At 34.7% G+C, this 13,007-nt stretch overlaps 3 protein-coding genes and 1 pseudogene across 3 annotated transcripts; 1 reads left to right on the top strand and 3 right to left on the bottom strand.

The window, feature by feature from the left end:
* Positions 1-1,188: 1,188 nt before the first annotated feature.
* LOC108815925 (sufE-like protein 2, chloroplastic) lies at positions 1,189-2,167 on the top strand. Its single transcript, XM_018588462.2, has one exon. It carries the CDS (start codon positions 1,281-1,283, stop codon positions 2,088-2,090), a length of 810 nt encoding a protein of 269 aa, XP_018443964.1. The 5' UTR covers positions 1,189-1,280; the 3' UTR covers positions 2,091-2,167.
* A 2,645-nt stretch (positions 2,168-4,812) lies between these two features.
* On the bottom strand, positions 4,813-6,784 carry LOC108814210 (alpha-L-fucosidase 3). Its single transcript, XM_018586728.2, has 4 exons — positions 6,473-6,784; positions 6,179-6,388; positions 5,570-5,742; positions 4,813-5,480 (listed from the first exon to the last, which is right to left on the bottom strand). The coding sequence occupies exons 1-4, from the start codon at positions 6,693-6,695 to the stop codon at positions 4,974-4,976; spliced, it is 1,113 nt and encodes a 370-aa protein (XP_018442230.1). The 5' UTR covers positions 6,696-6,784; the 3' UTR covers positions 4,813-4,973.
* A 1,145-nt stretch (positions 6,785-7,929) lies between these two features.
* On the bottom strand, positions 7,930-9,843 carry LOC108816251 (F-box protein At1g30790-like). Its single transcript, XM_018588822.2, has 2 exons — positions 9,563-9,843; positions 7,930-9,254 (listed from the first exon to the last, which is right to left on the bottom strand). The coding sequence occupies exon 2, from the start codon at positions 9,222-9,224 to the stop codon at positions 8,043-8,045; it is 1,182 nt and encodes a 393-aa protein (XP_018444324.1). The 5' UTR covers positions 9,225-9,254; positions 9,563-9,843; the 3' UTR covers positions 7,930-8,042.
* A 586-nt stretch (positions 9,844-10,429) lies between these two features.
* On the bottom strand, positions 10,430-12,345 carry LOC108815271 (F-box protein At1g30790-like; annotated as a pseudogene).
* Positions 12,346-13,007: the final 662 nt, after the last annotated feature.

Below are 13,007 nucleotides of genomic sequence, written 5' to 3'. Positions count from 1 at the left end.
TAATAGAGGGTTTTTGTTCTTGGGTTCTAAAAATACATATGTGTGTATGTGTATATTGTGTGTGTAATCTAAATACTTTTGGTTAGATTTTTCGTAAATTTTAGAACTTTACAATTATTCACACACATATAATACATACATACACATATGTGTTTTTAGAACCCAAGAGTAAGAATCTCCATTGGGTGCTTTCAGGTTCTGAGAACAATTCTCTCAATTCCACAGGTTGTTCTCTTAATTTTATTTTTGTTTAAAGAAAACTAGTTTCTGCTGGCCAAGTTTTTGTGTAAGTACTAAACCAAAAAGAAAACTTCTTTTTTTGGTAAGTACATAAACTCTTTTTTTTTGTAGAAAGAAAGAAAACAAATGTGAAATGTATAATTCGTTGGACCCAGAGGAAAAAAAACAAAAGAAAAGAAAACGGAGATAATTTAGACCACTAAAGCCACTACTGTCCAGTAAGACAACAAATACTTTTTCTCTAACTGCAATCTTTTCCACAATCATACTTTAAAAAGGATATAAGTTTATTATTATTTTAGTAATTTCTTTAATTACTATCATAGTACTTTAAATAAATTAAGTAAACATAAAAGGTAATTCTATAAGCATGATATTTAATAATGTAGAAGATATTCAGGGAGTAAATTAATAGACTAAAAGTTATATAGGAGAAGAAAAACAGTTTGAAATATTTGTCAACTGATTTTGAACATGGACTGAGATATTCTGAACAAATTTTGGATAGAATTGATAGCTAGAAATGAAGGATGAAATATTTCTTCAATAGATTATTTTCAGTTCTTTTTAAAAATTTATTTCACATGTCATAAGTTATTTTGAAAATGTTGGTTATTTAATTTATTTTGAAACTTTGAAAAAAAATGTATTTTTCTTTTCTGTATTTTTCAATTATTATTTTTGGAAAAAGAATTTCCACGTGGATGATGCTTTTTATTATACAAAGGATTAAAATCCAAATGCTCTTATAGAAAACTCAAATAGATTTCTAATTGCCATCTTCTGAAAATAATTTTTGAAAGATGCAAATTCTTGGATAAAAATAATCAAAGCTTAAAAATAGTGTAATATTAAAATAATTCACCATTATAACAAATTTAGAAACCAAATAAAAAAAATACAATAACAAATGTTTTGGCGCGTTATAGAGAATACTTTCTAATTGCCATCCTCTCTCCGTCGCGTAGTTCAAGGACTTTTCCTCTGATCATCCTTAAATATCTCTCTCTCCCTCGTCTTCTTCTACCCTGTAACCGAACATGAACTCATCGTCGTTGAACGTCCTTGCTTCTCATCCTCTTAGTTCTATCTCAAGACCAACTTTAAAAGCTTTCCATAGCCCTAAGTTTTCTTCTAAAAGGATCAGGTGCATGCACGATTCCAACATCAATCTTAACTTCGGTTCGAAACAGAATCCAAAAGCTCCAAACCACGACTTTCCTGTTTCTTTTGCCACGGCTTTCGTCGAAGCTCCCTTGGGAACAACAACAACACCAACCTCGGCCGACAAGCTCCACCTCCTCGCATCCGAGTTCCGATCCTTAACGGAGCCCATCGACCGAGTCAAACGTCTCTTGAGCTACGCAGCGGCTCTAGCTCCCCTCGACGACTCGGCTCGTGTTCCGGCGAACCGAGTCACGGGATGCACGACTCAGGTATGGTTGGAGATCAAGATCGACGAGTTCGGTAGGATGAGGTTCAAAGCAGACAGCGACTCAGAGATCTCGAAAGGGTTCTGTTCTTGTCTTATCTGGATCCTCGACGGTGCTAAACCAGAGGAAGTGATGGGCGTGAGAGGCGAGGACTTGTCGGAGATGAACGTTGGTGTTCACGGGAAGGTCCGGTCAAGGGTTAACACGTGGCATAACGTGTTGATGAGTATGCAAAAACGGACCAGGGCTCTTGTTGGTGATGCCGACGTGGCGCACCGAGAATTAGACAGACCAGCACCCCATCAACATAATATTTTGTTTGATCATGTTAATGGAAGAAGTTACATGGAATCTTCTAAGGTTCATCGTGGTTACTCCATTTCGCTTCTTCCTTTGGGTTATGATTTTACGATATGAAATGTTGTTGGTGTGTGTGTTTTAGAATGTTTTTGTAAAGTTTTCTGGTACATAAATGGAAAGTTTGTGTTTCTGAATTTTGCAAACTTTTAGTAAGATTATGTGTAATATGACACCCATAAATGTAAGATATTTTATTTGGGTTAATATTTTTTTTTGGGTTGATATGTTACGAAAATAAGTAGTTCTGATAGTTGATTTCACCTGTTGACACTCTTAAAACCTGGGTTTGATTCCAACTTAACACCATTCCACATTATTATTTTTTTCTTGAGTAATGCAGTACATTGAACGCCCTTATTAAAACTAATGCTGGGTCCGCCTCCGTCGTTGGCAACAACAAAAACTTTTAGTTGTTGGTCAAAGAAAGCATAGCGCAGATAAATGATTGCACAAAATAAAAAGAGTGTGTTCAATAAAAAATAAAAAAATAAAAAATAAAAAGATTTTAAACTACTAAATATCGATGATTATGAAATCCTCTCGCGCAAAGTATTGAATTGATGAAAAATAACAAAGACTATGAAACAAGAAAACTATGGCATGATTTTTGTGTGTTAGTAAAGAATATAGGTCGTTTAGGGATTTTCCAAAAGAATTATTGTCGAATATGAAAAATGTCTGGAGCCTCCTTTTACTTATTGAGGTGATAAATAAACCATGGATGATGTTCAGTCAATCGTCACCATGGATGATGTTCAGTCAATCAGTCAAGCGCTTCTCGTCTATCAGATGCCTACTATGATCGACCGGTTTGGGCGGCTCCTCCGTTGCGTGGTAGCTCTTGGTATATTCCGTCTTGATAGACCAACCATGTGTAGTTAACTTGGCAGGTCAATCACTAGATCGATCACCTCTCCTTTTTTCAGCTTGTTCCATTTCCACCAGACTAATTTCATTTACTTGTAACATATTTGAAATTTAATCGTTGGTTTCACCTCAAAACACTAAGAAAGATCAAAGCTCACATTCTCAGTTATTTATGTTCAAATTTAAGCATATGATCGAATCATGGGAAACCTCCATCTCATGCAGATTTCCAGTGCATGAAGACAGTCAAATGTCCCTAAAACTTTTGAGTTTCATTTTGACGTCCGAAAACCTCCAATAACTTGTAAAAGCTTTAAAAGTCCATACACACAAAACACCAATATTTAATAGTTTATTTATTAATATCTGTAATACTTTTATTAAATTAGTAAAATATAAAGTATACCAACTCTAGTTCGCTCAATTTTTGTTTATTAGTATCAAACAAAAATAGTCTAAGCATGAAAAATGTTTGAAAACATGGGAACTCTAATTTTTTAGAACATATGGTGACTCATGACTAGGAGACCAATACATTAACACATTCTTGCATCTTTTAATACTGATCCATCATTCGAACCCAAACCTAACTTTCCACTATAGCCAGTTATCTCTTCAGAACTATTAAAAGTTTTTTTTTAAATCAAAATGTTCACTAGGAATTAAAATGTTGTTTTAAGAGCATTTCCAATTCATCTATATATTTATTTCTATAGTAATATTTAGAGGTAAAATCACTCCAATCAATTTCTATTTTTTTTTATAATAGAGATTATTATTATTTTGTTCTATATTTAGGAGAAGAAATACATTTCTTTCCTTTTTTGTTATATATTTAGAAGAAGAAAAAATTGAAGATGGTGAGGCTAAAATGTATTTGGAATACTAAAATCTAATGGTGCATATTATTGGAAAAGTTGTAAGTGAAAGTAAATCATCACTTGATTGCCTTTAGAAAGAAAAGAAAATTAAATCACTTGGCATCAATTTCCAACCCCTTCTGTCGTTTACCTCTCCATAATTGGACTTTTCTTGGAATCGCCGTGAATGACCATATACGTCTCTATGATGATGATCCAGTAACAGTAACAGATCTTTTTAGAAGCAACTGTTCTCTTTCCTTTCTTGTTTTCACGTTTTAAAGGGAAAAAATGATTTTTATGTTTAGGAGCAGGCCCGGCCCATGACGGAAGCAAAGGAAGCGACCGATTAGGGCCCAAATAATTTGGGCTAAAATCTTTTGTCTAGTTTTTAAGTTACGTGGGCAAGATTTTACGTTTTGGTTTAGATTCTTATATGTTTTGGGTTAGTTTTGGGTTAGGATTCGTATTTTAAACTCCAAAACTGAAATCTCTTATTTATTTTTTCTGTGTGTTTCAAGTGTTTTTTAAACCTCAATAGTTTTCTTTTCTTAACACAATTTAACACAATGATTCTCTATTGAAATTACTCTGTTTTTCTCATTTACTTTTTGTTAAAAGATAATTATATGTTTTCATTGTTGTTTTTGAATTTAATCATATGAAAAGGTTGACATTTGGTTAAGAGTAATAACTAATAACTAAGGACAAATTTTTAAATCTCAGTTAGGGTCTCCGATAGGAACGGAGCGGCACTGTTTAGGAGTTTGATGGGAACAAAGTTATATATTGAGAATATCAAGGAGACACCAAGTTCTAAACTCTTAGAAGTTTTTTTAATTTTTGTGCACTAAGACAAAAATATCAAGTATTATAAAACTTAGAGAGTATCATATTATATTTTACATAGTATAAGTAATAGTAGATTTTATTTGTTTGGTGATCAATATTGTTATATAAACTAATTTAATATAGGTATTTTTATTCGATCATCCTCCATATAAATATGCTTGTATTCTATGATGTTTTGCATCCTTTGTAGAGTTGATTGATTATGTAAAATTGGGTTGATAATGATGAAGCTTATCTCACCAAAAATCTTATTGCACTCTTAAATAAGCTCATATCAGAAAGAGCCAAAACTCAGAATTCTAGTAAACTATAGAAACAAACTCATTAAAAAAGCAAAGCTTCTCTCTTCTTCTTGGTTTTGTCACTGCCTGTGACAGGCCATGCTCAACCCAGTTGCAATCTTATCAAAGATAAATTTGTTAGCAGCCTGCGTGAAGTGCACACCGTCCCATATCACAGCCTTGTCAGGCTCATCGCACGGCTTTCCAATGTAAACCTCTTTTCCTTTCACAGTCACCTTCTTCCCACACCAAATGTTTTTGTTGTAGTTGTACTTACCTCCATGACCGCAACATGAAACCAACGACCTCTTGAAGCCGTGACCCTGTGCGTGAACAAACAACTCATGCTTTGCAGAGTAGACATCTACGTAAGTGATGGCGGCTTCAGACAAGGAAGCTCTAAGCTCGATCACTGCTTGTTTTAAGGCGTCATTGAATTGTTGAGCCAAATGGTTCAAGGGAGAGAGACATCCATGTGAATCAAAGTCTGATGCCTTAAGCGGAAACCATTCGATCACATACGCTAAACAACCCATAGGTCCTGTGTTGTGAATCCAAAAGTATCTCCCTCCTTGTGCGTAAATATACTATTCAACAAAAATAACAAACACATTTATGATAATCACTTTTAAGCAAAGGCATTGGTTGGAACAGAGTATAAAACAGAGAGGCTGACCGTGACAGCATTCTTGAACTGGCTGATGATCTCAGGAACATCTACTGTTCCAATTTGTTCCACTGTTTTATTGGCGAAGTAACCAGCAGTGAGATCGTTTTGTCCGATGTCAAAAGTGTACAACGCCTGAGAGAAACTGTCGGCTTCAGGCAGCATGGTCGTATAAATTCCTCCTGTTACATTTTTTTACTTGGTGGTAAATAGTAAACCACTTTTTCACATTTGGATAAAATTAAAACGCTAGTTGTTGCCATTCGAAACGTTTATGAAGTTTTCGACGTTTTTGAAATATTATTCCACTGTGTACTACGGTGTCCAAAAAAACTTTATTTCTCTAACACTAGCTTGTTAGCACAAACTAGTTAAAAATAACCAAATCTAAACGGGTATATAGTGAGGATTTTAGGTATTTTGGAATATTTTCTGATAAATTTGGACAGTTTAGCTATAAAATATCTGAACCAAATCGTAACCAATTGGTAAAACCAAATCGTAACCAGTTTAGCATTCCTAATTCAGTTAGTACATTATTAATCTAACATATCAAGTCAAACACATTTATCTCTTTCTTATCTCAACGATACAAGTGAGTGAGGAAGAGGCTCGTACCGCGACTGCGAACGGTCTGGGATCTGTTGTGAAAATTGGAGAACTGTACGAACTGAACATCGAGTGAAAATGGACTGAAACCACTTTGACGAAGAGTGGAGTTGAGAGCTCTGATGGGAGATCCGGCCGTAGCAAAGTTAGCGCCGTGGCTGAAGTTCGAACCAACCGAGTCTAGGAACGCACTTAGATATGGCAATCCAAGACTCTCCGCTGCGCCAAGAAAGCGGAGACAAAAATCATTTAAAACGCATTAACAAACGTTTGATAAGTGTACTGATTTAATTGATTTTTTACCTATGAAGTCAATGACAAGGCGACCGTCGCAGTACCTCCCTGAGGGTGAGCCGAAGAAGGAAGAGCCGTGAGGAGGACCAGCCTGGCCAAAAGCGGCGGAGAGACCGCCGGTGTCGGAGTTAGAGTCGCCGAAGTTGAAGATTGCTGGGAAATGGCATTGAGCATGGGCTGATGATAGTGATAGCAAAGAGAGAGCAAACAAAGAAGATATGATTGACTTCATATTGGTAAAGAAGAAGAAGAAGAAGGGATCTAAGAAAAGTAGCTAGTTACAAGCATCCAGCCCAATCACGATACTCATCATCTTAAAACAGAGATACAAACAAAAAAGGTACGAAAATAAAAAGAATATCATTTAGAAAAAGAAAAAAAAGTGACCCCGACTGAAAAAGAAGTAAAGACCGAAAAAGTAATAATAAAATGGCAATAATGAAAAAAAATATTTTTTAACTTGTCCCATATTATTTTTTTTGAAAACATTATAAAAAGTTATGTCATTTTTCACCAACATAATGATTTTTACATTTTTTAAGATAATAGATTAGTCTATCAAATTAAATATTTTTTTCATTAAATTAATCATAAATTTACTTAATAATCTATAAAAAAATATTTTTCTTTTTTTTCTTTAAATGAAAATTACAGAACTACACAATATTATTAAAATATATGACAATTTTAAATAATAAATAATTGATAAAAAATTTGTTGTATTCTCTATAATTTTTCCTTAACTATATATCTTTGAAATAAGTTAAATAATGACATTAACTATATAATAAAAATTCGATTTTTCATATAATATTATATTTTAGTTTTTAAAACGATTATAAATTAGTAAAACTGTAAAAATTCGACATCGAAAATTCTGTGATCAATGTTTAGAAATTTAACTTATTACAAACCATATGAATATGATAAAACATTAAAAATTAATAATAATCTTATTTAACTGGTATTCAGATTAGTTGTCTAAAGATGTCCCAAAAAACATGAGTGGATTGGCTAGATATACAAAAGAAACATAGATATCAGGTAACTGCCCAAAACAATAGATACAAAATTATTATTAATTTTTAATCTTGTTGGGTTCATTGCCTCTATGTTGTTGGGTAACTACGTAATATTTATATTTCTTTTGTATATCTAGCCAATTCACTCATGTTTTTTGGACCATGGGATGTGGTTTGATTGTTTGTTACAAATGTTGAAACATAATAAACCTATACGACTCACTCCTGTGTGATGATGATCTTGTATCTTCATTGTGACACTATCGATTAATCTGTAAGCCTTTGATATAGTGATCTGAGCTGTAAACATCAGGTGCCACTTCTACTTCGTTTGTCTGTTAATCTAGAATGCTAGTGCTTCTGGACCTTTGTTAATTTGTTCGTAACTAACTAGAGTATTTGACAAAAAACAAAGCAATCTAAGATCTTCAAACAAACAAACAAAAAAAAATTTCCAGGAACTAATGGTTTCTACAAACGCTGATAATCAACTCATGATGAAATTGAATGGAAGAAGCTAATTAAAATCCCTGAATAATAAATATTACAAAAAACCATCACAAGAACCTAATATTCTCAATGTGACCTGGAAAACATAATATCGTCATAAGACCATTAAGCTGACCGATCCCACGGATACGTCTGAAATCACCATCCACCATTCCTCGGATCTCTGCTTTTCTTATACTCTTTTTGTCAAAATTATAATAGCAAACATAAAATAGCTGAGATGACTCTAACTCTTGCTTTAAATACGGGTTGAACACCATAAGCTCTCCCGTATGACTCACTCCTTTGGACCTTACGTAAAACCCAAGTAAATCTTCCCACGTAGAAGGTAAGTCACACCTCATGCTCGACCATTCCTGTTTCTTGTCATCCTCAAGAACCCACAATGTCATAAAATTTTCAGTGCAAGAATAATCTACACCTCCCAGTTTCCCCTTGTAATTTATAAGAGTGATTCGGTGTATTTTCGCCTCTTTGGGTGTTTTAATAAGCTCAATCATCTCTGATCTAAAGTTGAACTTAACTATTCTTGACTTTCCAACCCCGTAGTATAGTGCACCATCAATGCATGTCTCTCCGTAGACAGAGTGATAGTAATCTCCGGTCGTGTTCTCGATCTTTCTCCACTCTTTCTTAGATGAACTCACAGTGCAAACAAAATGCTCCAGTTGGTTATTTCGCCTTTCATGGTCGAACATCATCAGACACAACACCTTGTATTGATCTTCGACTGGATCGTAGCCAAGACGTGCGTACAAGTGTCTTCCGTCGGGTGTAACGTCTGGCAATTTTACAATTTGTCTAGTGGTGGGATTATAAACGGTGATCGGATTATAATCGGGTCTCTCACCTCTGAAGCAGACAAAACCGTTGATAGAACCAGAGTCCAAGTAAAAGCCGGGTTCCAAGTTCATCATGTCGTCTCTGGCCATGACTGTGGAGGATTTGTCATCGTCGTTGTTGTCATGTTCAGGAGCCGAGAAGATGTAACACTCTTTGGACCAATAGCAACTCAAGGATAAAAGGAGATGGGGACGAGCCTTTGACCTAGTCAGGAACAAGTCTGCGAAAACTTTACTGCGGATAGTAGAGAACCACAGCTTTGACACGGATTGGAATCTGATAAGTGATTTGGGAGGGAGTAGATAGAGTATCTCAACTAGGAGATCGAGAGGAATGGTACTTGTGCAGTTTCCATCACCCAAAAGAGACTGTTGCCTATATTCCATGACGACCGCTTGGTGGTGAATTCCACAACCCTAGATAATGTATAAAAATAAAACAAAAGTATCAGCTAAAAGAAATATATATAAACGGAAAGAAGGAAAAGTGCACAAAATAAGGATAAATAAAAACTGATTTCAATATTTTTTTTTCCTTTCCAGAAAAAGTGCACAAAATAAGGCTCATGAGAAGCGAGAGACCCATGTTGAAGAAGACAAGGCGATGGTTAAAAAAAAAAAGCACATGTTGATGATCAAAGAAGACAACAAACCAAACAAGTAGCAAACCCGGAAGAAGCAACATCGAAGCCAAGAAAACAAACCATAGAAGAAAACTTGCTTACCTAAGAGAAAGAAAGCAAGATGGACAAAAAGAAGCTCTTGGAGATTCCTCTCTTTGTGTTAAAAAAAAAAGGAGATTCCTCTCAAGAGGGAGACAAGAATCACAAGAGAAGAACGAGAAGATTTTAATCAATGGATTCATGAGGAAGTGTTGGAACTGAACCTTTGATTAATATGTACAAAAGAAGTGGAAGCAAGAAAACTTTCCACACGAGAAAAGAACAAAAGGAAGTGACCAAGGAGAGTCACGTAGAAATAGAAAGTCACCGTGGGAGAAGATGCCACTTGACATTGGTTACAAACCAAAGAGGAATTGAGTTGTGACTTAGTCGCAACAAATAAAGTCAAGATGCAACTAGCCATGTGCTTAGACAAAGCCAACACAACAAAGAGTGTTGTGTTGGTTAAAGTCTACGTAGTAAGGTGTAGTTGTTAGAGTTGTTAAGAGTGGTTAGTAGAAGTAAGGGCTAGACTTTAGTTGTTAAAGTGCATATGTATGTAGTAGTTAGTGAAAAACTACTATAAGTATGTATGTGTGTTGCTGTAGAAAGATGATCCGATTCTAATATGAAAAAAGAGTTCGAGAAAATAACAATATATACATACAAATATAATATCTCTTCTCTGTCTACAAGAATAACGACAACGTGAGAGAGTAAAGAGAGAAGAGTAAGCTTGTGTGATGATCAATCACAAGAAGAAACAGAGAGTGAGTGAAGAAAAAACAAAGACTGAACAAAACAGTCTTGAGTGAACAAGAGAACAAAACAGAGGCTCGCCGTGAATGGAGAGGTCAAAGCCAAGAGAGAAATCACAACACTAACACGCTCACCAATCAGATAGCAATAGTAAACACAAAAGAGCTCAGATGACTTTCAGGATCTTGAAACAACTATAGCCTCGTTGGTTTGAATTTCTCCGGTGAACAAAACTGTCTCCTCAGTTAACAGAGATCTTGCCACTCACGATTCACATCACATGTCATTCTTGTTTCTTAGTATCTTGCACAATCCACATAACCATCTCAGATGAATGGTAAGTCATACCTTGAACATGCTACTTTTCTTTGGTGAGTTATAAGTCTTGGATAACATGAGAGTGCGTTATAGTCTTTGGGTCCTTGAATAAACTCAATCTTCTCGGACTTATCATCGAATCTAGCTATTCTTTTATGACCAAATCCATAGTATGCAGCACCATATCGTCTTTCATGAAGTGGTAAGGATATTTAATGACTTTCTCAATGTTTTTCCACTTCTTTTGTCGAGATCCCAGTGTAATAACGAAATGCTTTTTAACGTCTTGTATACGTAGTCACCACCTATTGATCTGAGCTGTAAACATCAGGTGTCACTTCTTAGTTTGTCTGCCCTTGAATGCTAGTGATTCTGGACCTTTGTTAGTTTGTTGGTAACTATTTAATTCTCTTGAATTTAATACTCGTCGATTGTTTGTTTATTACACTCCATGATCACTAACTAGAAATTTTGGCAAAAAAGCAACATAATCTTCAGAAACAACTTTTTTTCCAGTAATTAGTTTCTAACAAACGCTGATAATCAACTTATGATCTTCAAATTGAATGGAAGAAGCTAATAAAACCGTGAATAGTTATTACAAAAAAAAAACATTACAAGAACCTAAAATTCTCAATGTGACTTGTAAAATATGATATCTTCATATCAGTTAGCTCACCGATCCCATGGATACGTCTGAAATCACCATCCGCCATTCCTCGGATCTCTACTTTTCTTGTACTCTTTTTGTTAAAATCATAATAGCAAACATAAAATGGTTCAGATGGGTTTAACCATGGATAGAACACCATAAGCTCGCCCGTATGACTCACTCCTTTAGACCTTACGTAAAACCCAAGTAAATCTTTCCACCTAGAAGGTAAGTCACACCTTATGCTCGACCATTCTTGTTTCTCCGCATCCTCAAGAACCCACAGCGTCATCGAATTTTCAATGCAGTGATAATCTACACCGCCCAATTTTCCCTTGTAATTTATAAGAGTGGACTCGTGGTATATATGTTTTCGAGATATGGGACTCTTGGGGTGTTGTAATAGACTCAATCTTCTCTGATCTAACGTTGAACTTAACGATTCTTGACTTTTCATTTCCGTAGTATATAGCACCATCAATGCATATCTCTCCGCAGACGGAGTGATAGTTGCGTCCGGTTGTGTTCTCGATCTTTCTCCACTCTTGTTTCTGAGATGAACTCACAGTGCAAACAAAATGCTCCGGTTGGCTATTTCTCGATTTAGAGGGGACCGTCACCAACACACAACACCTTGTATTGATCTTCGACTGGATCGTACCCAAGACGTGCGTACATGTTTTTCATTCTGTACATGTTTTTCACTCTGTTGGATGTAACCTCAGGCAATTTCACAATTTGTTTAGTGGTGGGATTATAAATTATTATCGGACTACAAACGCGGAGCCCAGAACCAACACCTATGAAGCAGACGAAACCGTTGACTGAACCAGAGGCCAAGTAGTAGCCGGGTTCAACGTTCGTCATGTGGTAACTGGACATTATCGTGGAGGTTTTGTCATTGTCGTTCTTGTCATGGTCAGGAGCAGAGAAGATAAAACACTCTTGGGATCGTGTTCCCCAATGGATAAAAGGAGACGAGGACGAGCCTTTGACCTAGTCAGGAACAAGTCCACCAAACTTTTGCTGCGGATGGCAGGGGCGGACGTAGGTGTTCGCATAAGGGGTCAACCCTACTCTTTTTCATTTTTTCTATATTTTTAATGAAAATATCATTTTCTCCAAAAATATCCATACTTTTACAAATGATATTAATTAATGACATTTGAATCTTTTGATTTTGGGACTGCAGATATATATTTAATGGATCAATGAATAATAAGACTTACACGTACTTATAAAATATGCTACTTTTATTTAATAAATATTTTAAGTTCAAATGTTAGACATATATATATATATATATATATATTCTGAAACTAAATTATTCAAAAAAACATAATGACATCATAATGCTATTTTCTTAAATCTATGTATCATAAAATTAATTTTAAATCTAAAATAAAAAATAAAAAAATACAAACTTATAATAGGTTATTAATAACAAAAATAAGCTAATATTGTCATATTAATAAGTTTTATATTATCTTTTTATTTGGATAACATAATAAAAATATCATAAAAGTTTTGAAGAGTACAAGTTTATGTAATATTAAAAAATATATGATTAATTTAATACAAAAATAAAAATGCTATCAGATATTTTATGTTTATTGGATCATTGGTATCCGATCACATATTAATAACGAGTTTTTGGATTTTTACCGGGTTCTATCAGATTTTTAATTCACAATTTTTTATTAAATCTGAACTGAATTATATACAAGTTACGGGTCTATCAGTTCAGCAGATCTGGGTCGGATATGAAAATACTTCTTA

This window comes from Raphanus sativus, chromosome 7, assembly GCF_000801105.2.
Source record: "Raphanus sativus cultivar WK10039 chromosome 7, ASM80110v3, whole genome shotgun sequence".
NCBI lineage: Eukaryota > Viridiplantae > Streptophyta > Magnoliopsida > Brassicales > Brassicaceae > Raphanus > Raphanus sativus.
Note: the sequence above shows the minus strand (reverse complement) of the source record. Positions and strands in the feature narration are given on the sequence as shown.